The sequence below is a fragment of the Copadichromis virginalis genome, linkage group LG13, assembly GCF_057382275.1.
Source record: "Copadichromis virginalis isolate Kocher_CV1m ecotype Utaka linkage group LG13, C_Virginalis_male_GT1.1, whole genome shotgun sequence".
NCBI lineage: Eukaryota > Metazoa > Chordata > Actinopteri > Cichliformes > Cichlidae > Copadichromis > Copadichromis virginalis.
In genome coordinates this window covers 16,346,578-16,370,398 of record NC_140630.1, presented here as the reverse complement: position 1 = coordinate 16,370,398, position 23,821 = coordinate 16,346,578, and the positions used below count along the sequence as shown (strand labels likewise).

The 23,821-nt window shown below is 41.3% G+C and overlaps 1 protein-coding gene across 1 annotated transcript in view; it reads right to left on the bottom strand.

The window, feature by feature from the left end:
* Positions 1–1,255: 1,255 nt before the first annotated feature.
* lrmda (leucine rich melanocyte differentiation associated) overlaps positions 1,256–23,821 on the bottom strand; it is a 209,416-nt gene continuing 186,850 nt past the window's right edge. The window contains exon 7 of the mRNA XM_085477555.1: positions 1,256–2,597. Coding sequence (XP_085333681.1) covers positions 2,518–2,597 — 80 coding nt within the window. The 3' untranslated portion in view covers positions 1,256–2,517. The remainder of the gene's footprint in view (positions 2,598–23,821) is intronic.

Genomic DNA, 23,821 nt, shown 5'->3' with positions numbered 1-23,821 from the left:
TCCTATGCGTGTGCCTACGCACAGACACACACATGCACACTGCGGCTAGTAGAGGAGCCTGCAGGGCCACTATAGCAGAATGTCACTGATCTGCTGTGATGAAGTGGCGTGCCATTTGTTCAGCCAAGAAGTTCCCAAGGAGCAGCCTCAGTGACAGAGCCGAGGGTCAAGGAGGGCACCGCCTACAGGTAGATCTGTGCCTCATACCTTAATTAATCTACTGTCCGTGATGCCAAGCATCCCATTCATCCCACCGCATGCACAAAGGCACACGTCAAGCATATGTCAACCCAATCTGGCACTCCCTGCCCACCCCATAATGCAGTTTGTGTTGGTGTGGCAGCTCGGGATGCATCCCTGACGAGGATGGGAAGTGACACGCACCAAACTCGGTGTGTCCCCCAGCCAACTCCGGTGGCTCGGGGCCTGTCAATTCCAGCTCCGTCAGTGGCACTGGCTCAATGGCAGTGCCTGTGACACATGTCACAAAGTTTTAAATGTCTGCTCTTTTCAGCAGGATGGCTGGGCGTGCGCCGCAGCCAGGGGAAGGATGACATTTTGTGTCGTGCGGGGGGAACTTGTTGTGGCTCCCCTCTTCCTGCCTCCTCCGGCTGTCAACCCCAGTTTCCTCTGAACATATCAAAACACAGACAAATAAACCTTGTCATTTTGAAACGCCAGCACTAGTGACCAGGCTCCTGAACGGCATGTCATCTGGAATATGGTCACACAGTCCTGTTGAAAGTTGTGAAGTGAACGAGCAAGCAGACACACACACACACACACACACACACACACACACACACACACACACACACACACACACACACACAATCGTATACTAGTGCAAATGTTTAAGCTAATAGAAATATGAGACGAACTGAAAGAGACACAGTGAACAAACATTGCATCAGGCTATCTCTGACCTTTTCTTCATCCGTTTGTGGATGAGTGACACACTGTACTGAAGCTCAACATGGTTTCTTTCAAGTCCCAAATAAATAAAGCCTCTATCTCATCACTGTGGTTTATTCACCTCCATCACTTCTAAAGTGTAAGTAATCAAGCCTTATGATTTGATGACAGATGAGTTTTGTCAGTCACTGACATCTTTAATAAGCTTTATGCAGGAAAAAAATATCTATGTGATGGACAGTTCCTCATTAGGAAACAGTTTAAAGTGCCGGCAGAGGGAACTAAATGCGAAAGCATCATAGTACCTTAAACTCCACGTCAAATTGACAAGAGACATGTGTTAGTTCAACCCATTTAATTAAATCCTGTTAATACAATTTCACATCAGATCAGATTTATCACATCCTTTACATTAAAATTTCAATTTGTTGCCTCAGAAATTTGACCTGCTGCTGTGAGAGGGCATTAAACGGATCAATACAACAATGGTAAGCCACAACAATTATAAAGAGAATAACAAAATGTAAACATTTCTCATGCAGCAACACTGGTTATTACATTGGCTTGGATATTCTGAAAATTGTAAAGCAATAAAAGAGAGCAACATTTCAGACATGAACCTGGAAAGAGAAATTAAAGCTGGTGCTGGAATGTTTTATTTTTATGATTAAGCTGCATTTCGTTTGGCTTCTTTTGCTTCAAACAAAAAAAAATGTGCACACTGTAGAAGAAACTCACCGAATCTTCTCAGTTATCCGATTTTCGACTTTCAAGAAGAAATTTTCTCTTTTTTAGACACCAAAAGTTCCAAAAGATAAAAATAACCAAATAAAAATCACATGAGCACAAAAAACCCTACTCCCCTGAAAAAAAATAAAATTCTGCCTCAAACTAAACAAGACACACTGATCATGCCTTGGGTGTCGACTGCAAATCACAGCAATGTTTAATGAAGCTGTAGAAACGCTGTTCTGTCAAAGCCTTGTCTTAATGTTTTAAAGAAGATGTGAGTGTGTGTAAGCGAATGATACACACGGTGAAAGAGATGAGTCCGTGTCAGGCCCCAGGTGTGTGACCATAACCTCTTCACCCTTGATTAGTGGTGGTAGTGGACAAGTGATCCATCATGGCTGTCAAGGAAGAGGACGCAATTGGCTGGGTATGTTTGTCACTGACTCTGTGTGTGTGTGTGTGTGTGTGTGTGTGTGTGTGTGTGTGTGTGTGTGTGTGTGTGTGTGAGAGAGAGAGGCTTGTGCTCTTGTGTTTGTGTTTTGAGTCTCGAGTTTTGCAGTTGCAAATGCTTAGAGGCAATCATGTCATTCAGAGTGTCATCTCCGGCTGAGCTGCATGCAGGGAAGCAGAAGCAAAAGAGGCTCTAACTATGGGGCTGCAATATGATCTTTAAAAACAAGGAAACCTTCCTTTTATATAGGAACATATATTCAAGGAATTTAAATCTTTTCTTTTCCAGATCAGGTGATTAGGTGAACCAAATATCACCACTGGATTCAATAAATAAGACTGACTTGATCCTCCCGTCCTTCTGTTAGCATCTGCTGCCTTCCATGTCCGTCTCTTAGTCTACGGTTGAGCGTCTGTCCATCAGAGCTGATCGTTTCTGATGAATCTGTTGCCCTCTGAGTGCTTGCCATAGTAGATGTAGCGACACTTGGCGAACACTCCTAAAAACAGAAAGAGGAGAGTTCAGTCAGTTTGCTTTAGTACCTGTATATACTTTTCACATTGAAATTTCTAACTGGACTGCATTTCCGTAAACATTTTAGTGTCAAAACTAAACAATCAGCAGTTTCTAGGTTGTAGTATAATAACTGCAGTGCATTTGCAGTGTCATTCGCAGATTAACAACAGCAGCTTTCAACCTGTTGGCAAGACCCTCAGAGCACGTCTCTGATGTGGTTTGTTTATAAGAATGACAGGAAACCAAGAAATAGCAAACTTGTAAGTTCATTTTTAATTACATTTAATTCAATTCAATTTGATTTATATTGCACCAAATCACAAAGCAGTCACCTCAAGGTGCACGAAAACCCTAACTATAAAACGATCCCATCTGAACGAGCACTTGGCAACAGTGGGAAGGAAAAACTCCCTTTAAACATGAAGAAACCTCTGGCAGAACCAGGGGTTCTGCTGAATCCAAACTAGGAGCTGGTTCCGCAGAAAAGGGGCCTGAAAGCTGAAGGCTCTGCCTCCCATTCTACTTTGAAATATCATGAAACTATGCAGATGTATTAATATTATTGAAGGCATCTTCAAAATCTAGGTAATAAATTCAGTTTATCTGTTTGACTTTAAAGACACACAAAATAAGCCTGGCTGAGTTTCTAAATGGGAAACACTGAAAGTACACAAAACTGTTTTGTTTACTGTAGTCGTGCAGTTTTAAATGGCAGGACTGAACTGGGTGTGCGTCTCTGCTTCTTGCAGGCGGGTGAAAGAGGCAGTTTCAGAGAGAGACCTGAATATTTGCATTTGCTTCCAATAGATGCAGCATGCAAGTTTAATCAGGAAGGTGTATTTACTGCATTACAGGAACGTATTTAAATAACTCAATGCAGACACAAGATTATTTACTTTATCCTAAGGTTACTTTACTAATTATGGATTAAATTAACTGCAGGATTTAATGATTATTTTCATTACAAATTAAACTTTCTGGCATAAAATGTGAAACATTTCCAAATATTCTTTACATGGGTCTTCCAAATAAGAGGACATCCTGCTTTTCACCGCATTTATGTGCATATATTACTTTTCATTAAGGTATCATATTTATACTTAATCAGCAGTTCTTGTGGATGGAACTACAGTACTAGTCAAAACAAGCTGAACTTCTGTGCTATTATTTCATAGAAGATAGGCAGAATTACTTTATCAAAGAGGTTTACATATATACCTATACATATATCTGTCTATTCTATATTATTAAAACAGTTAATTTAGATATTAGCTATTTAAAAAAAACAAAAACGGAGAGAAACGTAATCTACCGGAATAACAATCAGGAAAATCAGTAAAACCAAGTATTAAAATTAAAGCCACATCAAAGGGGGATGATGGTCTGCAGTGCTTTTCTTGCTTTATTGCGAGGCGGTGCTGTCCATGCAGAGAGCTGCCCCGAGCTCCGTATTTGGTTTGCAGACGTTGATGTCACATCGCTTCCACTGCCACTTGATGAATGTGGCGGGCTGTACCTAGGTGTCACCTCTCGCCAAATGAGGCAAGGACAAGTGGCATTAGCGCTGTCAATGATCATCTGACAGGAGAACAGATAAAGCTTTCACCATTTTTTTTTCTAAATAGACATCAAGTGCATTACGGGAGGAGGGAGGGGCAGGCCAGATGCAAGGCAGAAAAGGAGAGACTCATTGGAGAGGCAGTGTCGCAGAGGGATGAGGGGTGCTCCAAGTGGTAAGTCCAATCACATAATCCAAAGAGACATTGTCAAGGGCGAGGAGAGAATGGCAACTAAGTGACAGAAAGCAGAGATGGGGACAGAGATACTGGTGCCATATTAGTGCCAAGCATATTCTGATGCCACCCTCAATTCTAACCAAACCTGACACATCGCTCTCTTTCCCCCACTCTCTCCGACTCTTCAAAGTAGGCTCTACCGAGTGACACACACATATGCACACATATAGAGCACGGAGACAGACACACACACACACACACACACACACACACACACACACACACACACACACACACACACACACACACACAGTCCCTGGCAGCAGTAGTGGGTGTTCTGTCAGGCGGCGGAGCTGTACAGCAGCAGCAGAAGCCCACAGGCCCGAGGACAAGCTCAGTCAATCTAAATCTGGACTTTGTAGTGGAGCAGTGCTCATTTCCCCTCATAGCCCAGCTACTTGAGGTGATCCAAACACTGAAGTGTGAGAAGCTGTCACCTCCGATAAAATCCAGGACCAGCTCCGTGCCTGCCTGCTCCCCCGGTGTACGGGGGGTACATACACACGTGTGTTTGTACGTGTGTGTGCATGTGCTTCTCTGACAGTCAGGAGGCTGGGGTGGGGGGGATGAATTCCAGCTGCCGTGATTTGCCTGGGGATATAGGTGCCACGGCTGGAGAGTGGGCTTGACACCACTGGAATCGGGGTGTCTCACAGTGCTCTGATCACATGGGTACCGGGGCCTTTCACATATTCACAGCTTACCCAGCGAGATAGCTCGCACTCTCCAGGAGTAGGGCGATGGGGAGAAATGACCAGAACCAAGGCTCCCAATAAGAGCTTACCTAGAGGGGATATATTTGTAGGTTGCAACCAAAGCCTTTCAGAGATAACCTTCACAGATGAAGGAACTAAAGCCAAAGGCCCCTCGAACCTTCACACTCCGCTGAGCTCGTCACTAGCCTGTGGGGACTGAGAAGGATTGGAGGGACCACATTCTGTGATTCTCCAGTACCAATCAGAAAGCGCTGGAAAATGTGTGACCTGTAACTCCACAACAGCGCTAATATATACACTTGTGTGCGATCATAGGAGAAGTGGGAGTTTAAATTAAGGAAAAAAGGGAAGAACAAAGAACAGGCAAGAGGTCCGTCTCCCAGTGGGTGAAAAAGTGCATGAACGTTGAAAGCTCTACATTTCAGCACTACATTAAGCGGTGTGTTTGGTGCATAAACACATTCCAGTTCACTGCATTCCCTTCACAGCAAGTGTTTGCTCTTATTACAAGAGAAACCAGGAGAAAGATGGGGTGGCTGGAGACAGGAAAGGGAATAACTAAGCCAAACTTGGTCTTACATAATGCCCTCTGAGGCCACAGTCACACCGGTGGGGCTCTGCCTGATGAACTGATACTTAATAAAAAGTGTTACAGTGCCAAACGTGCTAGTGTACAATATCCTCTGTGTACCCTGAGACATGGATGAGCACACTCGAATCAACACCCACACTCTCAACCATGTACACATTATCACAAACTCATACCCCCTTTCATCTCGAGCACACGGGGAGAACGGTGGGAGCAGCCATTAAAGTGACAGATTAACAAAGTGACGGGGAGGCTAACGTTTCCATCATGCCCTGGTGGAGCAACAATCAGCCCTTTATACTACATACTGTATGTCACACAGCCCCAAGTTAGACGCAAACCCTCTTGTCTTTATTAAAAGCTTGCACAATTGGTTTTTTGCATCTCCTGCTTGGTGATTGCTGCAGTGTGGGTTCATCGTCAGAAAAGTCTGGTCTTTTGCGAGCTGATTACCCAAAGCATGTGTCCTCCCCACAGGGGCTTGATGGGCCATTCTCCCACAGTGTGAGTAAGCTAACTGTGCAAGCGTCATGTTTACAGTGCTCTAACACCAAATCAACACATACAGCATCAACAGTTGCTGTTGAACACAGAATTTCTTAGTAATAATAAAGTACAGTATAACCAAAGGGGTAAAGCAATCCCAGCAGACAGAACTGACAAAGTAATCAAGGGTGTTTTATTGTTTTGCTGCATAAGATTAACACAACAAAAAGTCATCAATAAACATTTGAATAGAAAGACAATAATGTATTCCTAATCAAGTTTCATTGTCCTTTGTAGTTCAGAGTATGTTTTTATGTTTCTTTCAGATAATTTTCTGGTATAACCTGCAGAGATGAATGTCATTCTTTTTTATGTGGATATTTAGGAGAGCATTAGCTAGTCCTTTGTTTGAGATTTATGCTGTAATTATTAAATTGTAATACCGAAGAGGCGCCGCCTAAGAGTATTAACTTGGCAAGATAGCGGTAATACATGAAATATGATTGTACAGCAAATAATAAAATGCATCAATCTGTGTGGTTTTAGATTATACCTGAACAGTCATTGTCTTCTGTTGGTAATGCCTGAAAAGTGGGCTAATCTCCAGCAATTTTACTACATTAACTCCTCACCTGTTAAAGATGCTGTGACCTAACAAGAGACATCAAGAGAAATGTGGAACCAAATCTGATGTAAAATAATATTAGTAATAGTATTAACAGAGAGGTAGTAGACATAGCTTTCGGGTGTCTCAAAACTTAACAGATGGAAGAAGGCAGATCGTGTAAGAGACATAGTTTGTGTAAGAAATAAGGACTTGGACTAATTTTTTAGCTCATAGCATGTGTGGGTCTTGTAGCATTTCATCAGCGCACACTTATAAGAGGAAGACAGAGGGAGTCAGAGAGGGGAGGGAGATGGAGTGGGTTTAATGATTGTTCCCTGCATACAATCAGCTTGACTCTTTTCAAGGGCCATCAATATGTCACAGAAAGACACATCCAACGGATGTAGCTTTTAACATCAAGGTTATCTATTCTTGGCATGAATTCACTCCCTCCACTCCTAGTTTCTTGCCCTGTCCTCTCTCCACATCTATTCTCCCCTCTTGTCTTAACTGCTTCCACTTTGTCTTTCTCCTCCTTTATGCACTCTTCTGCTTTCTGATTATTCACTGATTTTTTTTTTTGTAACCACACTCTCCTTTTTAGCGACTTAGCCAACAATTTGTGCGTTTCAATCCGTCAGGGGGGAAAAAATATAACTTGAAGAATCCAATTAACAACACAATTACACTCTCCGTATTATCTCCAAGGGCTGAAATAACACTGGGCAGGTGGGGGATGGGGTCAGATGTTGTTCATCGCTGGCTTCTATAAGAATTGGTGCAAGTGACTTATGGGCTTGGGGTGGAGGCTGCTGTGAGCCAGGGCTATTATTGTGGACACAATCCATCTCCGGCTGTCCTTTTATCAGTTCAGCCCAACGTCATGAGATGGAGTCGCCACCTTCTCTCTATAGGGAAGCCGGTAGATAGATAACCCCTCTGCGTCCCATAAACTAACAGGCAGTAGACTGTGATTCAGCCCACTGAGAGGTCAGCTGGCACACACAGCACATTGCCATGGAGAGAAATTGAATTGTTTCACTTAGTACTGGTGTGCTGGCTATGTGTGGCAGTATGAACTAAGTATATTTTTCTTTTGAGTGCCACTTAAATATTGCCAGAGATAAACAGCAGCAGCAGCAGCAGCAAGCAACTCAAAAGCCAGCACAGTACTGAATGTGGAAATGCAGCACATACTTTCTCTTTCTTGATTTCATATAAATAAGATGAATGAGTGAATAAGATGAAATGAACGACGTAACAGAAGCTGGATCCAGTTTGAAAAAAAAAAAAAAGATGCCATATAGAATAAAATGACATTTCCACACAGTGGTTGTAAGTAGAGCTACCCCTTAGACAGACTTCCGGTACGTCACAGGGTTAAATCAAAGACACAGAAAACCACTAATACGTCCACACCTATGAACAATTTGGAATCACACTTAAGCCAATCTATATATTTAAACACTCATTGTTTAGGTAAAACCTCTCCTTTTTTATTTTTGATGTGCGGTTCTCAGAAAAGCTTTAAAATGGCATGTTCGAACAAAATCCATTCCTATTCAGTCTTAACTAATAGACTCTTATGTCCATTAGTTAGCCTTTTTAAACAGCTGAGGTGTCACCCATCTTTCACCAGTCCCAAACAAATCTCCTGCTTGTAACTTTAAGAATTAAAGTGACATTTGTCCTCCATCAGTAAAAAATATTTAGTCCATTAAACATAAATAGCTGTCATCATGATGCATGCCCTGGGCTTATGCCTTCCCTGTTCCCCTCCTGGCCGTTTACTGCGCCCAAACAACTGCAGCGCCTGCATGTTCTCAACTTCAGCGTATTGATTAAACTTTTAAATAGCTGCCATATAACCCTGGGACATCAGGAAGATTAATTTGCGTCAATGTTCATCTGTAATTCATTAGCCATTTATACTCTCCACATTCACACAGGCTATCAGGGAAATGCGCCCCATTTTTCACCAAGGCAGAGGCTGGGGAGAAGGGAGAGGAAAAGGAGGGAAGAGAAACTGTGTAGGGGAGACAGGAAGGAGGGGATTAAAAAGCCTACAACATAACAGTGAATAGCAAGCCATGTAGGATGCTAAGACATGGCACATGGTGCCGTTTCATAATATTATATAAAATACGGTGATGTATTATACTTTTACTTTTATTGTTGCTGCACAAGCTTTCATTAGGGCCTTATTTCTTTTTCTTTGGGTGTGAGGTATTAAACAGAGACCCTGACCAACACAGAGACAGATGTAGAAACTTTCTACATGATTCAGATGCTATAACAACACACACCGAAGGCCAGCAAAGAATTTAAAAAAAAAAATGGCTGGCGCAAGTGTGACAGATGGAGAGTTGAAATATTTGCTACTGCCACATCCTGATGGGCTTTCAGAGGAAAGTTGCTGGGTCATGGCTCAAACAGCGCTGATCAATACCAGGTAGCTTTTTCTACATGATTCTCCTTGAGGTAGACAAATAGCACATTCAGACGCTGAAGGCTGGCTGTGTGACTGAAGGATTATGATTTACAATAGCATATATGCAAACAAAAGGTAGGATAACACCCTCTCCTAAAACGACATGCAGTGCACATAACTCAGGATTGTCAAACTCATTTTATATAGTGTGTTTCAAAGAACAAGGATTCTGTGATCTTAGGTGTGTAGAATAAAAGTTCTGGCAGTTCATTGCTCAGACTGTTCTGTAATTATAAAATCTAAAGTTTTCATCAATTTAAAGAAAATTACATGAAAAAACAGGAACGTTTTTGTCATTTTATTGTTTTTATATTACTTAATTATGTTGTAGTATGTGTAATATGAATGGGGCGGGGGATCTTTATCAATAGGAAAAGGTGTAAAACTTGAAAGTGCAAAAATCTATGCACTTCCTCACATTTTTTCAAAGCTGTCCAGTTCCGGCCCTGGGGCCATATGTTTAAAACCCCTGGCATAACCTGTGCATTAGCAGGCATGACTGAACCCTTACAGCTGACAAACACTTTAAATTAAAGACTCTAATTGAACACTTTAAATTTATAATCATATATACAGGTAAATGCCTATCAGTTATCCATCTTTGCACCTTCAACTTATGAGGACGAGAAGGAAATTGAATTCGGGGGCACATAAATTTTGACTGAAGACGAGATTACCATTCTGAGGGGTCTAGTAAAAAAAAAAAAGAAGAAGAAGAAAAAAGGAAATTAATTTCAGTGACGTTTATTCCATATAGAGCCAGAAGAGAAAAATAGTTACAGTAGCTCTGGAGGCTGCAGATAACAGGAAGGTTGTTTAAGGTGGAGGACAGAAGGTCTCACGTCCCCCTTTTGAGGGTCTTTTGCAAAGCATACATTGTCATGTAACCAACAGAAACCCAACCGCAAGCACATTAATGACAGGCTGGTTATTTACTCCTACAGTTCATCTGCTCTTAAAGGCACGTGAAAGCACTAATGATGCAAGTAATCATAAGCGCTCATTTTCTGCACGCCACATAGCCTGACACTGATCGATTGTGTTCTTCATTACGCTCGGGACTTCTAATTAAAAGAAAAGCCCAGATAAGTGGTTCAAACCTTTGACCAAAAACACGAAAGAAAAAGCGAAAATCACAATTAGAGATTTGACTGTGTTTGTTAATGACGCCGTTAATAAGAGCGGCTGGTGAGTCGCTCAATGAAGGTTTAATCACTGGGACAGGATTCAATAACAAAAGAGCATAATATTAATCACCAGAGAGTGATAACTTCACTGTTCATCTCTTTGACATTGGAGGAAGGGATGAATTAATGATGCACTCCATCCGAACACATTAAATAATAATTATCAGGCAAAACAGCATGAAAGGGACTGCATAATGAACCCCATTGTCAGGTCAATTACAACCACATAAAACTGTTCAAAGGGAAGTAGCTTGTTACTAGATGGCCATACTTGAAAGGACAGCTGTGGCTTTATCAGTGCAAGGTGCTGGGCAAGCCATTCGCTCCCATATCAGGGCCTAAAATGTGCGGAGGGGGTTGACATACAGTTTATTCTTAGAGGGCACCGAAACTCTGTCTGGCTGCACATGCCTACTGTAAAAAGCTAGAAGCATCAGTGAGGTGTTCAGTGAAGACCACATCGAAAATTGTCTAGCAAGAGATAAATGACATGACAATGACAATGTTTTGCTGGCTCTAAAGCAATGTCAGTCGCTAAGTGCCATGTTAACTAAACTCAACTACACAGACAATGATGGACTTCACGCATCAGTGGACAAAATGGCACCTCACTGCCTGTCAGTGGTAATTTCCATCAAATCAAGGATGGCCAGCAAATTTAGCCATGAGTGTGACTGCTGCCGGAGTTTTACACATGCACTGATAATTTAGGTACACATTGTGCAGTATTTTCCTTCTTCGCCGCGCTATAAAAATCGACAAATTTGGTTTCACTGAGCATTAGGCGTATCAGCTTGTCCTCTAGCTCCACTTTTGATCTAGACATCAATTACTGCATGGCTGCTAGTACTACTCTGAGACACTCTCTTAAACAAACAGCGTGGCAACCTCCAGCGTGACACATATCAATACTGATCTGACGTCTTGTTCCACAGTCGACCCCCTCAGTTCCTGCCTGGCTGCACCTGCCTGACTGGAGTGTCCAGGGTTGGCTGTACTCCTTCACACTTCCTTCCCCTGCAGACATCAAACACTTATTAGTCCCCATCCTAGGCCTGCTAACTGACTGGCCAGTCTGGGCCACACGGGGACCCCATTATTAGAGTCATTTCAGTGCCCATCCTGACGCGTGTTAGGCAGCTCTCTACCTGGGGCTCCCTGCTCCCTGCCTGCCCGACTGAGTGCCTGGCCAGCCAAACAGTGATTGAACATGACATGGTGACAGAAAACAGGGAAGAAGGGCAATGGAAATAAAAGAACAGAGATGGCAGAGTGAGGCAGACAGAGATGGGAAAGAGGAAGGTGGGTATGCTAGCCAGAGCCCTTGTGGCGTAGGGTGTGCCCATCAACACGGATGAGCGTTAGCCAAGACCCGCATGTCACAATGATGGAAGAGCTGGATCACTCACATCAGAGCTTCATCTGACTGGAAGATATCAATCTCCAGGCCTAATCCAAAAGGACATGGTAAAATATCCTTTAACATTGCTCTTCCACCCTGTCTTTGTGTGTCCCCTGCTTCTGTAGCAGATGAAAATGTGTGTAACCTTCGTCATTGGACCTCAATCGACCACACTCATTTTCACATCCCATTTCCTCTGTCTCTAGCACTGACAGTCAAATTATGAGGGGCAAAATGATGAGCAAAATGGTACCTTGACAAATGGCATTTAGCCACTAAATACAGAAAGAAAAAAAGAGAAAGGATTACTTACATATGTGAACTGCTGAGATGTTTTAAATCAGAGATTTGAGGAAAACCAACATTTTTCTAGTGATGGCGTGGTTAAACTTTGGTGACATCACAGGTTTTTTTTTAGCTAAGCATGCATGTTACTCATGTGAAAAGGTAGAAATGTTGTCAAGATAAGAGTGAAACCCCAGTACTTAAGATTTGCTTTTCAGAATTGAATTATTCAGAAATAATTGCAAAAAGTAACACACATATAGAGTATCTAATATTGGTTGATGCACTTGCAATTGTGCATATGCAATCTGTGCCATTTACCTTGAAGGGGTATGCTATTCATGTCCAAGAACTGACAAGCTTATATGATATGTCCACCTATTTATTCATTTAGTTTGGTATCCCCATCACTTCAAAAAGTTGAGTTTGCTAATCTGCTTTGCAACTTTTCACCACTGTAATGTATACAGTTTAGATCTTCTCACTAAAGAACTAAAGTTGAAAATTAGGTGGCTGGCTAAACAAAGTCATTGACAGCATTATTGATACTTATTATATCTACTGAAATAGAAAATGATGCACATATATACACACACATCCATCCATCCATCCCAAAGCTCAAATCATCTTAAACTGGTTTCTTGAACATAACAATGAGTTCACTGTACTGAAATGGCCTCATTTCAATTCAATAGAGCACCTTTGGGATGTGGAGCAACATGAGATTCACATCATGGATGAAAGCCTACAAATCTACAGCAAATGTGTGATGCTATCATCTCAATATGGACCAAAAGCTCAGAGGAATGTTTCCAATACCTCGCTAAATCTGTATCATTAAAAATGAAGAGTTGTTGAAGGCAAAAAGGATCCAATGCAGTACTTGCAAAGTCTGCCTAACAGAATTGTACATGCATATAGTATGTATTAGATCTGCACAATTAATCAAATTTTAATTTCAATTACAATTTTGGCTTTCTACAATTAAATGTATATGATCGAAGAATATTGAAAATGTCTGTTCCTAAAATAAAGTTAGGTCCATATATATTTGGACACTGAGACAAACCTGTTTACTAAAAAATATTTTAATTAGATATGTGGCACTATGTTAAAGACAGAGACATGAAAATAGTAGCCCCCCATTTTATTTTATACTCAAGGACATTTTCTTTTAGTAAGGCCACTGCAATGTAAGTTTTACTGTTGTATAAGTTCCGCCAGCAGAGGGCGCTCGGTCCTGTACGGGCGCTCGGTCCTCGGTAGCTGACGCTACACTAGAAGAAGTAGTGCCAGTGGTGAAGAGGCAGCGTACGGCCTGCGCGCCAAAGAGAACTGATTGTCTTATTTTTCTGTTTTTACAGGTAAGCTGGGTGGTTGATAATATAAACAGATGTTATAAAAGTGACAGACAGCAGTGGCGATTAATGATAAATGTCTTGTGTGTGGCGAATGTTAAGCTAAAGAGCTAATTTCCAAGTTGGTCCAGTTGTTAGCCTGTGCCGATCCAAGTGTTAGACTGTACCGAAACTCTGTGAGCTCGGTGCAGGTGTATTTTTGGGTTAAAGCCACAAGATATATATTTTGCACAATAAGAGAAAGTGTGAATTGCGTTATGTTTAGTTCATGAAGAGTGAATGCTGTAGAAATATGTTAAGAAAAACATTTATTTGAAAGAGATCTAGTTTATTAAATACAGTTAAGAAGACAGGTTCATAAATAGATTTAAACAGTAGTAAAAACAAGATAAAACTGTAATGAGTTCACTATGTTGTTCATGTGTATAGTAAAATGTATTTGTGTGATTTAACCAGTTTACAAAGGTGGTGCGTGTGAATGTGAAACTGTATAAGTTACTTGTATAAAGTAATGTCAGCTACACTAGAAGAAGTAGTGCCAGTGGTGAAGAGGCAGCGTACGGCCTGCGCGCCAAAGAGAACTGATTGTCTTATTTTTCTGTTTTTACAGTTTTCTGTAAAAATAAATATGTTGCACGGGAGATGAGTTGGCCCATCATTTCAACTGTGTAACAGATACATAATGGGCATGGAAATAATGTGTAGCATCTCAGTTTTTATTTGAGAGCATCCGCATTCAAATTGGATGAAGGGTTTAGGAGTTTCAGCTCCTTAACATGTGCCCCTCTTTTTAAAGGCACCAAAGGCTATTTTATGGGCAGCTGTGGACAATTCCTTTGTAATGTCATTATCAATTAAGCAGATAAAAGGCCTGGAATTGATTTAAGGTGCGGTGTTGCATTTGGAAGATTTTGCTGTGAACAGGCAACATGTGGTCAAAGCAGCTGAAACAAGCCATCCTTAAGCCCATCGGAGAAACTGGTACAATAGTGGGAGTGGCAAAATTTTGGTACATCCTAAGAAAGAAAGAAAGCACTGGTGAAATCGGCAACGCAAAAACACCTGGATGTCCATGTAAGACAAAAGTGGTGTATGATCGCAGAATCATCTCCATGGTGAAGAGAAACACCTTCACAACAGCCAACCAAATGAACAACACTCTTAAGGAAGTAGGCGTATCAATATCCAAGTCTACCATAAAGAGGAAAATGCATCCAAGTAAATACAGAGGGTTCGCTGCAAAGTGCAAGCCACTCAAAAGCCTCAAGAATAGAAAGGCTAGATTGGACTTTGCTAAAAAAAACATCTAAAAAACTCCAGCATAGTTCTGACAAAAACATTCTTTGGACAGATAAATCCAAGATCAACCTCTACCAGAATGTTAGCAAGAAAAAAGTATGGAACAGCTAATGATCCAAAGCATGCCACATCATCTGTAAAACACGGCGGAGGTAGTGTGATGGCTTGGGCAGGCATGGCCGCCAGTGGCACTGGGACACTAGTGTTTATTGACGATGTGACACAGGACAGAAGCAGCTGAATGAACTCTGAGGGGTTCAGAGATATACTGTCTGATCAAATCCAGCTAAATGCAGTCAAATTGTTTGAGCAGTGTTTCATAATACAGATGGACAATGACCCAAAACATACAGCCAAAGCAACCCAGAAGTTTATTAAAGAAAAGAAGAGGAATACTCTTGAATGGCTAAGTCATCCACCCGATCTTAACCACGTTGAGCATACATTTCATTTGAAGGCTAAACTTCAGACAGAAAGGTCCACAAACAAACAGCAACTAAAAGCCGCTGCAGTAAAAGCCTGGCAGAGCATTAAAAAGGTGGAAACCCAGCATCTGGTGATGTCCATGAGTTCAAGACTTCAGGCTGCCATTGTCAGCAAAGGGTTTTTTAACCAAGTGTTAGAAATGAACATTTTATTTTCAGTTATTTAATTTATCCAATTACTTTTGATACTCCTGATATGAAGGGATTGTGTTTAAAAAAAAGTTTTAGTTCCTCAAACTTTTATGCAATCTTTTTGAACTACAGAACTAAAACTAGAAAATAATTTCTGTCCAAATATTTATAGACCTAACTGTAGAACGCAAAGCAAAAGCAAATTTAGTGCCCCCTAAAGCAGTGCCTGACCGTGTCAGGAATGTAGCACAGTGTAAGTTTTGTACATTATCAGGAAAGAAGCACAGCACGGACGTTAAATCGCTGTTTCGTTTACATGAGGTGAAATAAAACCATTTTTGTCACTAAAATCAATGAATAATTGTGACAGGTTCTGATGGGAGTATTGATCAGAATTATCGCTTTAATCATTTTGGCCATAATCATGCTGCTCTGATATGTATTTAAGAGTATTTTAGAGCCAGACATTGTGTGAGTTATAGGTGATTATGGGAGTACAAAATGCGAGTACAAAGAAAAGCAGCCAACAGATACTGTAAATTTAAGGTTAAAAGGATGAAAAATGTGCACTTGGTGACATCACATTCAGCTTATAGCAGTGTCAAATTACATGCCGTCATTTCCTGCCAGAATTACAACTGATGAACCCAGGGTAGCCAATCAGATTTGAGGCTGTGGTGATGATACGTTTGTGTTTTGTGAGATTCTTCATGCCCCTCTGGCCTCCCTATGCCTTATGCAGATGGATGGCTCCACTGCAACTCTATTTCTTTTAATTAATATGACATATCCCCTGCTCATATGCAGAGAGTGAGGCAGGGGGACATGGAGATGAAGGTATGAGGGAATGATTAACTGTGGATCTGTCCGTCCTTTTGAGAAATGATCTCGCCTCTTCTGCTCTTCCCAGTCTTCCCCCCTCCTCTCTTCATTTCTGTCTTCCTTACGCTGCCTTGTCCGTGCTCCTCTTTGGCTCACTTCATTTCTTTCTGCACCCTCCCCTCTCTTTCTGTTTCCTCTTATCTGTGTCTCTCTGTCTCCCCTCTCTCTCTCTCTCTCTGTCTCCCTCCTCACCTCTCCTTCCCCCCTGACACCCTCGGACTGTCCTCAGCCCCTGCACATCTCCTGACAGGTAAAATAATAACGCTCGTACATCACTGCCCCGAAAAAGTCCTATAACCTAAATCTTCACTTGCCACACACCCCGGGACTCAATTACTTTATTGACATGTAATCTTCATAAGGGGAGAAATATTGAGCATGTAAGGTCAGCTGGTTATGAAGACATATTATCATATTATCTGCATGAGGGTTGTAGGGGCTAGGACCTGACAAAGCTAATTATAATGGTACATGTTTCAGAGCTCAGAGCGTATTATCTGCTTGGCTGCTTGGTTGAGCCACAGCTGAGGTATAGAGGAGAAGGGGATGAGATTTCAAACCTAATAGGAGTGGGATGTCATCTCAGGGCATAGGAATTAATGAAGCCAAATATTATCGACTGCACATCACGGCACTAATGTCCTTGATTTGTTCACTGTATTTGTCAGGATTACCTCGCCATACACTAATGGGTAACAACACATCACAATAGAATCAGACTGTGGAAGCGATCCCTACAACAGTACAATAATAACAATAATAAAAAGCTATACTGCACCCCTTCAACTATTGTATACAAAGTGCAAATAAACTGCTGTTGCTCGAGCTGCTCCTGAGCCAAAATGTCACCGTGGGTTAGTGACGGCAGGAAGGACAGATGCTGATGGCTGTGCTATCGCTTCTCTCCCAAGGTTATCTTAATATCATCTTTTCGGCTCTCTTATTACAATCTACCGCCTGCTATATAACAGAAAAACACTAATCTGGGTGATGGTTCAAAATGTTCTCTTTTCACTTGAAAATAGTGGCCACTATTATTTACAGGGAGATTATAATTTAAGGAGAACAAGGGGGGGAGGGGCTAGTTATTTCAGTAAAACATAGACCAAAGGGCAAAAAACAAACAGTTGGCTAGCTCTGAGACACTGCATGTCAGGGTCACAGTGGAAACATGCAAACATAGAATCAGACCGCCAGATATGTTTGTTTCACTTTATCCAGCAGCATGCCCTCCACCCCATCTCAGTTATCCAGCTGTCCAAGTCCTTAGCTCAGAACCGCTCCTGCAGAAGATGCCTAAAATGGTACAGAGCGGCTGGCCAGTGTTGCCAAAGGTTATGCGTTAACACTTGCTAATGGTGTCAAATTGTGAGACATATTTTTGCTTTCTTTAGAAGCTCTCCAGGCACTAAACACTCACATGCACAAAAAATAGCTCCTGTTTATTCGTGCTTTCAGCGTTTTCAATCAGTTTATTGACATTCTGCTGCATTATAGCAGTTCATAATTTCAGCAAATACACAAAACCAAAAATATTTTTTTTCATCATATTCGGTGTGGTTTGAAGGTTTAGGTTTGAGTACATGTTTATCCTTTACGATAGGGATGAAGGTGTGCAACAATCTGGGATAAATGTATGTGTCTGAAAAAAAAAACAGTCAATCCAATCATCTTGCAATGCAGCGACGTAACATGCCAGAAACTATCGACAAATCAAATTATGATGGTGAAATAACTTGTCCGCTCATATTACAATGACAGGGAAACCTGCTCTGTCTGTTTAAAGGGACCTAATAAGAAAATGAATGTGACAGATTAAAAGGTTGTTTTGGACTTCCTAGCATTTCAGTGACCCTGCTCTTTTCATTCTGGTTGAGCTGAGATGTTGAAGCCTGTGCAAACCATAAAACCCACTACTTCCTGTAACCTAGGGCCCCTTTTATATTTTAAAAGAGATAAAATGCATGTCAGTTCTACAAAATAGCACTGACATTCATATCCAGTTGACCTTATGGACTTCAAGGCGGGGCACAAAATCTGTGCCTGTTTTCGGCTCAGCCTTGACACCGTTCATTCAGTTGGAGAGTGAATCTGAAGTAAACAGAAGCTTAGATCCATAGCACAGGAATCCCGGCATATGGGATAATGGCCTTCTCTTCTCTTTACAAGCAGTTTTCACACAGCCCAGTGCAATGAATAATCTAAATGGCACTTAATGTGAGCTATGCTGATACTCTGACAATAGTTTGTGTTCAGACATCACAGCTTAGTGTCTCCCAATTGTGTATTGATGCTTAGGCAGTTGAAAATAAATCACAGGATTCAGCAGAGTGAATCCAGAGAGTGAGAAAACAGTTTAGACAATCGCCCAATGGAGCTTACCATAATTGACAGATGAGTTCAGCTCTTTTCACGACAATAGCTCAGAGCATAGAGGGTACCTGGGAATGACATTGTGTGTGTGTATGGACAAATAATGCTCCAGAGGAAAAAGAAAAGTGCATCCATGCAGACCTGGAGTTGTTGTATTATACAGGGTGGGCCATTTATATGGATACACCGTAATAACATGGGAATGGTTGGTGATATTAAAGTCCTGTTTGTGGCACATTAGTATATGTGAGGGGGCAAACTCCTCAAGATGGGTGGTGACCATGGTGGCCATTTAGAAGTCGGCCATCTTGGATATAACTTTTTTTTTCAATAGGAAGAGGGCCATGTGACACATCAAACTTATTGGTAATGTCACAAGAAAAACAATGGTGTGCTTGGTTTCAACGTAACTTTATTCTTTCATGAGTTATTGACAAGTTTCTCTTTGTTCACAGCCATTGACATGTCGAAGAGGTTAACACGTGAGGAGCGGATCGAAATTGTGTTGATATCTGGTGAATGCAGTAACCGGGTCATTGCAGCAGATTTCAATGCAAGACACCCTACAAGACCACTCATCTCCCATGCTACAGTTAGCAAACTGCTTGCTAAGTTTCGTGAAACTGGTTCAGTGTTGGATTTGCCAAAATGTGGACGCAAGAAAACTGTCACTAATGAAGAAACATCAGTGGCTGTCCTAGCTTCATTCAGCAAGAGCCCACAGCGTAGCACTCGCCGCATGTCACTGGAGAGTGGCATTAGTCGAACATCCCTTTGATGGATATTAGCTACTCACAAATGGCACCCGTACAAACTCCAGCTACTGCAGCATCTCAACGAGGATGACCCAGATCGGCGCACAGAATTTGCAGAATGGGCAAAACAAAAATTGAAACAGGAACCTCAGTTCACGCAGAAGATTTAGTTCAGTGATGAGGCAAACCTTTATGTGAATGGTGAAGTTAACAAACAAAACCACCGCTATTGGTCTGGCACTAACCCACATTGGATGGATCCCTCCAAGACTGTTGGAACAACAAAAGTGATGATTTGGTGTGATACAGTATATGGGGTACAACGATAGTGGGTCCATTCTTCATCAATGGAAACCTCAAGCCCACTGGATAGTTGAAATTGCTACATGATGACGTGTTTCCCACTTTATTCACTGAAGCTGGCACGTTCCCTGAGTTTTTCCAGCAAGATGGTGCACCAGCATATTATGGGTGCCAGGTCCGAGCATTCCTAGATGAACAGTTTCCTGGAAAGTGGATTGGTCATCGTGGGCCAGTTGAATGGCCCCCAAGGTCTCCCAATCTGACCCCCTTAGACTTTTATCTTTGGGGTCATCTGCAGGCAATTGTCTATGGTGTGAAGATACGAGATGTGCAGCACCTGAAACTACGGATACTGGATGCCTGTGCTGGCATTTCTCCTGCGGTGTTGCTATCAGTGTGTGAAGAGTGGGAGAAGAGGGTTGTATTGACAATCCAACACAATGGGCAGCACATTGAACACATTTTATAAGTGGTCAGAAACTTGTAAATAACTCATGAAAGAATAAAGTTACATTGAAGCCAAGCACACCATTGTTTTTCTTGTGACATTACCGATAAGTCTGATGTGTCACATGGCCCTCTTCCTGTTGAAAAAACAAAAGTTGTATCCAGGATGGCCGACTTCTAAATGGCCACCATGGTCACCACCCATCTTGAGGAGTTTGCCCCCTCAAATATACTAATGTGCCAGAAAACAGGACTTTAATATCACCAACCATTCCCATGTTATTATGGTGTATCCATATAAACGGCCCACCCTGTACTATTATCACTTTAATATATCAGTAATGTAAATATTGCAGTCTTTTAGTAATTCTGTTAGTGCTTCAATGAATTGACTATAAAAAAAATCCCTTGAAGATCTTCATGGAGACTATGAAGAGATTTCAATGTGTCTTAATTGTGTCAATTAAGACACATGGAAATCTCTTCATAGTGTTGTTGTGCCAACAGCACTAAAGTAATCTACCCTGTAGTTTCATTCCTGTAAAATGGTAAGGACTCCTTTTCTAAAAATGATGGCCTCTATTATTAACAAATATCAAGTGTTCGTAAACTTTTAAAGAAGAATTGAATTATATTACAATTTGAGAATTATTTTTGTAGTTTTGCAGTTCCATGTCGGTGAATAAGAGTGCCACTCTAATCACTACACTGCTAGGATCTGGTTATGCATTGGTTAAAATGAAAAGAAGGGAGAATTTCCCTACGCCATATTTCTTTATATTTTGCTTCAAAGGAGTATGAGGTCATTTTTAAAAGTAGTTTTGACCAACAGTTCTTCAGGCTTTCTGAAGATCGTTGAAAGTTTGTGTTTGCACCTCGTCATGTTCAGGTTCTTGTGTGTTGACGCACCTAACACTGACCTAAAAAAGCACCTATCTCAAAGGGTTTGTTGTGTCTATACATAACAGATTTATCAAGGAACCAAATTGAAATTGTATCTTTAGAAACTTTGTTCCAAGCATTCTGATGCAGAAACACACAATTCTTTTCCATATCTTTAGTTGGATCTATGAGAAAAACATGCTGTATCTTGGTATGGTGTGCAGTGTGTCTGGACAGATCTTATGGAGTGATGAATTCAAATTTGAAATATGTCAAAATGTACAGAGGAGGTCAAGAGAGAGGTACAATAGTATGTCTCTAAAGCCAACTTTGAAACGTGGTAGAGGCTTTCTCATGCTATGGGGCTACATTTCAGCCAGTGATGTTGTCAAAATTTATCATTGCAATAACATCTGGAGATACCAAGTGGATGACTGGGAAAAGCTTCATTTTTCACATAGTGCACATTATAAGTACCAGCATGATAGAGAATGGAACAGAAGGCAGCCAACATCCAAAGAAGAGCTTTGAATGTCCTTCAAGGAGCCTGGAGAACTCATTCTGAAGAAATGAAAAGAACTTCCCATCACCTGCCTGAGAGAGTTAACCCTTTAAAACCTCCACCATGAAATAACTGCCAGAAATCTTTACTTTTTTGATAATGAAGTGTTTGTTTAACCTTAAAATTTGTAAAAATATATCAAATTTTAATCTGCATGAGTTTTAATTTGTATCACATTTTCTACATAAGCCATAGTTTTGCAATTTAGTCATTAGAAATGTGTTACATCATTTTTTGAGGGTAAAAAAAAGTCACGCTGATGATGTAGAAGTCTCAAAAACTCACAAAAACACGTGTATCAAATACGATCGATGGACTTTAGAGGGTTAAGGCTGTGAAGAATAAAGGTAGTCATACCGAATATTGACTTTCAAGCTCATTAGAGTTGTACAAACTCTGTTTTTGCCTTAGATACTGTATTTCCTTGTATACATCTTTCAATAAAGTGATGGCTTTTGCACAGTACTATATGGAACACTCTGTGGAAGTCTTGTTTTTATTGCTTGAAATTGTGCTGAGTTTTGTTGTATACTCAATATGATAAATTTTAAAAAAGATCATTAGCCGTATCAATGTTTTATTGCACTTCAGAACCTATTCTCAAGCCAGAGTTCACCTTATGCTGCTGTGTGGCCTCTTCTTTCACCAAATATTAGCATTTCCATGTTGTGTATAGCTATGTTAAGATTCCTGACAGAAAGCTTCACTGATGTAGCACAGCTGGTAAGCCATACAGCATGATAAACTAGCTGCTGAGTGAATTGGAATCTAATTTGTTTGAGCCATTAACCAGACTTGCATTAAAGCATGTTTTGATCTTGAATGATTACCGTGCGCGATCAGTTACCCTAGAATTAGCATCTACAGCAGACTTAAAATATAATTTATTAAAAAACACCCTGATTAAGATATATGACGCCACATAAACTGAGAAGGTAAGTGTACTTAACAAATACTGTATTGTTTTATATTAGCTGATATAAACTATGAGACGTTTTGTGTCTCTGTTTAAACATCCCAGGTAACGTGCAATAATCAACACCGGTGCCCCTCAGGGGTGTGTTCTGAGCCCTCTGCTATACACTCTCTTCACCCATGACTGTATTTCCTCCTGCGCGTCCAATCTCATTGTTAAGTTTGCAGATGACACTACAGTGCTCGGACTTATATCCAACAATGATGAGACAAACTATAGGACAGAGGTGCAACAACTAGAGTCATGGTGCCACGACAATAACTTGGTCTTAAACACCAAAAAGACCAAGGAGATCATTGTAGATTTCCGGAAGAGGGGTCATAACAACCATCTGCCTCTCTTCATTGGCAGTGAGGCGGTGGAGAGGGTGAGCAGTTTTAAATTCTTGGGGGTAACTGTGACCGAGGACCTGTCCTGGGGCAACCATATCACCTCAGTTGTACGGAAGGCCCAACAGCGCCTCTACTACCTGAGGAGACTGCGGAGCGCACACATTCCCAGATCTCTGATGTTGAACTTCTACAACTGTGCCATCAGCAGCGTTCTGACGTATGGATTTCTAGTGTGGTTCCCCAGCTGCACCAGCAAGCACTCCAGCGGGTGGTGAAAGAAGCTGGCAGAATTATTGGAACAAGTCTGCCAGAGATCAGTAATATCTTCCCCACTCGCTGTCTGAGGAGGGTGCACAGTATCCTGCGGGACCAACATCAACCTGCGCGCCACCTTTTCCATCTGCTGCCCTCAGGGAGAAGGTACAGGTCTATACAGGCCAGAACATCCAGACTGGCCAACAGCCTGTATCCACAGGCTGTGAGGCTCCTGAACTCTCTGCCCCCCTCTCACGGACAATAACCATATCCAACTTCTTAATAGCAATGAACTGGTCTGCATTGGTGCATCATATCTTTATTCTCTTCCCCCTCCTGCCCCCCCCTCTTTCTTAAATAGATAACTATCATATCTGATATCATATCTCACAGTACAATAATATTGAATGGGTTGCATTGTTGTATTTTGTCATGTTTCTCAGGTCTTTGTCTGAATTTCTACGAACATTATTGCTAAGGATTGTCTTATTGCATTGGAGTCACACTGGGTTAAATATGTACACTTGGGTTTTAAGGGGTATTTATTATTTTCTTCTTTTTTTGGGGTTGTATGGAAGCCCCAAACGCAATTTCATTGTTCTTGACA